The 6,000-nt window shown below is 47.5% G+C and overlaps 1 protein-coding gene across 1 annotated transcript in view; it reads left to right on the forward strand.

Moving 5' to 3' along the window:
• TIAM1 (T-cell lymphoma invasion and metastasis 1) overlaps window positions 1-5,301 on the forward strand; it is an 82,698-nt gene extending 77,397 nt beyond the window's left edge. The window contains exons 25-26 of the mRNA XM_017821954.1: window positions 827-999; window positions 2,901-5,301. Of these exons, the coding sequence (XP_017677443.1) occupies window positions 827-999; window positions 2,901-3,364 (637 nt within the window). The 3' untranslated portion in view covers window positions 3,365-5,301. The remainder of the gene's footprint in view (window positions 1-826; window positions 1,000-2,900) is intronic.
• The last annotated feature ends 699 nt before the right edge of the window (window positions 5,302-6,000 follow it).

Genomic DNA, 6,000 nt, shown 5'->3' on the forward strand with positions numbered 1-6,000 from the left:
TTCTGTGGCACCTCTGGATCCCAGCTTGCCTATGTCTTTCTTTTAAGGCACTCTGGGAACAACCAGTAGGGGAAGTGGGGAGAGGGTATAAAAACCTTCCTTCTGGATGGCGGAATTCTGTAAAATCTCTGAAAATAAAGGCATGTGTTTGATCGGCCAGGTACCTTTATGGGAATATCCTTATTACAATTTTCCATTCACATCCAGTTAAACTCCAGCATTGGATCCTGCTGGTGTGTTGTGTTGAGCTGGTATGTTTCCTGCCACCAGGTTCCAAAATCTGCCAGTTTGGGGCATTGCCCTTTCCTTAAGGAAACATCCATTATTGTTGTTGTGGTTGCCCTGACGTGGCTTAAGAATTCAAGTAAGAAGTTGGAACACACGTTCATCAGGATCCAGCAGAGCTGATGCCAAGCCAGTCCCTACTGTGAGGTAGTAGGGACTTGCAGGACTTGTGCTTGGTGTGTGTTCCCAGGAGCCAGACAGATTTAATGAGCCCCCACAGGTCAGCTCGGTGTGTATCAGGCACAGGGAAGTGCTTGCTTGGCGCTGGAGGAAAAGGAAACCTCAGGAAGGGTGAAAGGCTAAATGTTTTGTTAATGAACTGTGTATTGGTTTCCTTGGATGCCCCTTGCAATGACCAAAGATTTAGCTTTGCTTTGAAAACACTGTGTTAAATGGAGTCTTCTCTGGGGGAAGTGCCTGCCAGTCGATTTGCACTGTCTTAAGTCACAGAACTGCTCATTATTTATCTCATTTACTGGCGAGCTTTTAGCAGTTCCCAGGGGATAACGCTGCCTTTTTTGCATTCTCACCTGTTTTTCAGCTCACCAGAACACAGGAAGGACTTTCTGAAGGCAGTGCACTCCATCCTGCGGGACAAACACAGGAGACAGCTTCTTAAAACCGAAAGCTTGCCCTCCTCCCAGCAATATGTTCCTTTTGGTGGAAAAAGATTGTGTGCTCTAAAAGGTGCAAGGCCAGCCATGAACAGGGCAGGTACTGTAGGGCTACAGACTTTCAAGATCCCAGTAACCCCAGCACCGTTGTAGGACATGTGGTGGTGTCTGTTACTTGTACATTAGGATTAGCATTCTCTCCTGTGTATGTAAAAACTGCTGGTTTTCCATGCTTCACCTCCTTGAGAGCCTTAAATTGCCTCTATTTCCCTTGCTTTGCACTCAAAGCTCAGCTTCAAGAGCAGCCCTTCTGGCATGGAAGGGAGAAATGGGGTTCCTGTCGGTACCGATTGGCTGTGCACTTTAATCTGCAACTGGGTTTCAGCTGGACAAAGCAGAAGCCCTGCTGCCTGTTCCTTAAAAGCATGTACAGAATTTTGAGGTGACCCTAGCACTTTTAAACTAAAATGCACAAAAAAAAAAAAATCAGCTCCCCTGAGCGAGTGGCTTGGTTTGAAGGGACAACTTTGGATGTCCTCCCTTTTAACCTTTTCAGCTCCACTGCTGAAGGGCTCATGCTCCCACTTCTCACATTTGCACTTGATGCTATTATTTTTGTAATGGCCTGTCCTAAACCGTGGATTTTCCTTTTCAGTTGACTTCAGGCAAAAGCAATGAGAAAATGCCAGGGGGAAGCAGGTTTTCATTTTCATGACACTAGATGATGGAGGGAAGAAAACATTTACTTCCAAGTGAACAGCACACGGCACCGCTGCGTGTTTTGTTCTGGTCTGTTGTTTACTTTTTGTTCTGCTCATTAGATCCAGCAATGTAGACAACCAGGCTTTCTGTTCCTCTTCTGTACTGGGCAGGCCAGACCAACACCATCCTCAGCATGGCTTCTCACTCAGGGTGCTGCTGGGAATCTGCCTCACAGGCACTTCAGATCCCAAGCAGGGAGAGTCAGAGGAGGGCTAGAAACCACAGCAATGCTTCCCTGGGCCTGTGGGGCCACCCTGCTGTAGATGCCAAACCTTCTTTCACTTTCATCATTTGCATGATGAGTTCTGCAGAGATTAAAACCTGCCCTCAAAGTCCAGACCTCTCCCTACAGATAAAATTTGCAACTACTGAGCTTTGTCATACTTAATGCACCTTGTGAGGCTCAGGGACATTAAAAGGTAACCCCACCCCCAAGGCAGAGTTGGATAAATACATCCTGCCAAGTGCTAAGGTGCTGTTTGGTGGAGGGGCAGAAACTCCAACCTGGGAGTTCACTGCTGGCCATGGAGCTACATGTGTGTGCACATAAAGAGCTGCAGGATTCATCCCCTGCTTTGCCTCACAAGCCTCTTGTGAGGATGTTCCAACACAGGATATGTGAATTTGCTAACTGGGCCAGTTGCAAAAGCTAGTAGAGTAGATGCTGAGTAAGGAACTTCTGATAGATTTTCTGGTTTTGGGGTTTGGTTTCTCCCCCAGTAGGGAGGGAGTGGGGGGAGGCAGTAGCAGAGCCTGGACAAGGAATGTAGTTCCCCGTAAATAACACAGCAGTTGCAGCATCTTCAGCACTGAGGCAGCCACTTGGAAACCCATGGTGTTGCTCTCACCCCAGACAAAGCAATTTCCTTTACCGAGGTGTGAGCCTGCTGGTTTCTGTGGTGTGCTGGCAGCAGGCACTGCGTGTGAGAAGCTGAGCTGAACAGATGCACTTGGTGCTGGCTGCCTGCCCACCGCTCAGGAGGAACAGTCCTTGTGGGCCATTATCCCAAACCGTGGATCTGAGTAGCAGAAACTCCGTGTTTTCAGCCGGAGAGAGACCTGTGCTGAGGAGCCGAGCGGAGCGTGACTCGCCCGCAGGGAGTGACCAGGTCATCCGTGGGAGTCTGCCTGCTCTGTGCCCAGCGGTGCTAAATAAAGGGCCCCTGGAAGAGTAACTTTCCCGAGGGATTTGTACCGTGTGTAAAAAGCCTGTGGGGTTTTATCTTTGTGTGTGCGCAGTGTCAGCCCCAAGCAAGTCTCTTGGGAGGAGGAGGCGGCGGCTGGCCCGAAACAGGTTTACCATTGACTCAGACGCCGTCTACACGAGCAGCCCCGAAAAAGAGCCCCAGCAGCCCACGCACGGGGGGGACACTGACCGCTGGGTCGAGGAACAGTTTGACCTCGCTCAGTACGAGGAGCAGGAGGACATCAAGGAGACGGACATCCTCAGCGATGACGACGAGTACTGCGAGGCCGTGCGGGGCGGCGCGGCCGAGCGGGACCTGCGGGAGCGGCTGCAGGCGGCCTCCATCGCGGGCCAGCCCTGCCGGGGGGACGCCCACGCCGCCAGGATGACCCAGCTCAAGAAGCAGGCGGCCCTGTCCGGCATCAACGGCGACGTGGAGGGCGGACACGGCGAGGAGGTCATCTGGGTCAGGCGCGAAGACTTTGTCCCCGGCAGGAAACTCAACACGGAGCTCTAAGCCCCCCTTGCCCCACCTGGATGCGTAGGTCTCCCCGTCCACCCCTCCCTCCCTCCCTTCCCCGCTCCCACGGAGAGCTGATCCCGATAGATTGCACACTTGCACACACCATTTCGGCAGCTGAACCGGTCCGAAGCCATGCGGCCACACTTTAGGCGACTGTAAAACGCTCAAAACCGGGAACGGGTTAAGCTTAAGGTCCTGTCTTACGTTACCAAGGGCTTTCACACTATTTTATTTATTCTGAAGTAATCAGGGGCTGAAATTAAAATACGGGGAGAAAACATAATCACTGGAAAACAAATTACTCTGGATGTCTTAACCTACGTGCAGCGAACTAGCTTAAAACAAGAGCACAAGGACAGAGGGGTTTATAGCCGTAAAAGCCGTCGGTCGTAGGTTCATCTCCTTCATGAGCAAACTGCCTTTTTAACCTGTACAGTTGCAGTATTCTTATTACTTTTTCCCTCTTTAAATGTAAGAGAAATATACATGTATTTTAGGAATGTGTGAGGAAAGGTTTGGGATTTATGTTGTGTTAAGTCTTCTCGGTCTGTGGCTGGTCTAATTTAATGTCAATGTTGGAAGCTCTAGTTTTACATACTGTTATAAAGATGCCAAACTCTCTTGAAAGAGATCCAAATTTAACACTTGAAGAAATATTTTTTTGTATTTTACCTGAGATGCAGGGGCACAAAGGGATAAAAGTCTTACGGCGTTAGCGTAGCTCCACGTCTAGGATACAGGACTAGCTTTTTGCAGAGGGTTAGGAACGGTGGTTTTATATTAAAATATGAACTGGAAACTCTTATTTAGGTATAACTTTCTTGAGGAAAAGGATTATTGTATATGTTTGAGACTGGAGTTTAGTTAGATAATAAAAAGAATAATAAATAAAATGACATGACTGAATTGTGGTGGACCAAGCTGATCCGTGGTGGGACCTCTCTGGAGCCTCAGATCCGTCTGGTCCACTCTCTCCGGCAGAGTTTGGGCGTAGGGGACAGGGAATTCATGGCCAAAAAACTGACCTCATCCACTCTCCTACTGTGGGTGAAACTAGTGTATTTTAATTCCTTTATAAAAGCTTTTCCACTGCAATAGAGTACGAACAAGCTCTACACAAGCAAACCTTTAACATTTGAAATCTTTTATTTAAACATCTAAAACAGGGTAAAATGTGACTTAAATCTCGTGGTTTTTAAGTAGACTTCCAAATGCGAAACACAAAATAGCACTTTTTTTTTTTTAAGATTTATATAGCTTTTCCCACTGCAGTTTCACCTATAGGAAAAAAAAAAAAAAGGAAGATTATATGAAATTCTCTTTTGTTTTGTTTTGTTTTGATGGTATCTATTGATGTTTGACACATTAGTAGGTACTTTGAAAACCTGAAATTTTATAATAGCTTTAGGATTATATTTTATAAAATCCACTCTGACTATATTTTAAAACATAACAAAAACTATCCCCCCAAAATATCCATCACTTGTCTGTGTGTCCCACTTAGCATTCTCCCCTTGCCCCCTTCCCTTCCCTGGTTTCTGGTGCACTATACTTGACCTTATGAAAGCTTTCTCTATCAACTTTTTTGCTATCTCCTCATTTCTTTTCCTAAAAGCTTTAGAAGAGTTTCTATGCCCTTTGTATGATCACAGCATTGTTTTATATCATCCACCTGTCAGTTGTGTCCCAGCGTGCTGGAGGAGCGGCGGTTTTTGCCCTGGGCTGTTCCCAGTGGGTACAGTCAGAGCTCACATAACTGGAAGGCTGGTACTGGGAAGGTACCGTGGCTCTTGTACATAATGTCATGACATGTCTATGTCAAAGGTTCTTATATATTTCTTTTATAAGCTGAAAGAAGGTCTATTTTTATGTTTTTAGTTCTATGAATGGAACGTTGTAAATGCCTGTCAGAAATAAAATACTGGAAAAAAAAAATTATAGGTATTTGCAGCTCATTTATCACATACCAGGCCTTACACAGAAGGTGGGACAGGGAGGAGTTCCTGCATCCTCACCTGCCAGGTGCCGTAGCTCAGGAAGGAGCCCTCAGGTAAGGCTGAGCTTGTGTTTTTCCAAGGGCAGTGTTGCCATTTTCCTTATGACATCCATAACTAGTCATGCCTAGTTCTTCTTCTGGGCTGGTCACGAGGAACCTTCAGTGTGCATTTTAAAATGCAAGATAAAAAGCAGCAAATTCCAGAAGGAATTCCAGTTACACCAGAAGAACTCTGTCTATGGCCAGTTCTTTGACCAACCCCTCTTCTCTCGGGGTGCTGAATTTTAGCCCAGACACAAGGAGTGTGCTGTGGGTTGGTGTTTAGTGCAGCCTGAGCAGGAGCTTCCTGGGCCCCCAGCTGAGACCCTGACTCCCACCTTAGGGGAACTCCTTAGGGGAACTAGGACTGCTGGTGTACAGGCAGGTGGGTTCTGTGCTTGGCTTCTGGCAGGCTGTCCCTAAAAGGTGGGCTGGTGGGCGTTTGGGAAGTGGTTTTTTAGAAGACAAGGCATTGCCAGAGCTGCGAGAAGAGCCTTGCACAGCGCCTGGGTCTTGCAGTAGAACAACAGTGGGAGAGCACAGGCACCCTGTACCATGGAGGTCTGGGAGGTGCTTTAACTCTCATTTTACCAGC

The sequence above is a fragment of the Lepidothrix coronata genome, unplaced genomic scaffold (genome assembly GCF_001604755.1).
Source record: "Lepidothrix coronata isolate B3197 unplaced genomic scaffold, Lepidothrix_coronata-1.0 Scaffold93, whole genome shotgun sequence".
Classification (NCBI taxonomy): Eukaryota; Metazoa; Chordata; class Aves; order Passeriformes; family Pipridae; genus Lepidothrix; species Lepidothrix coronata.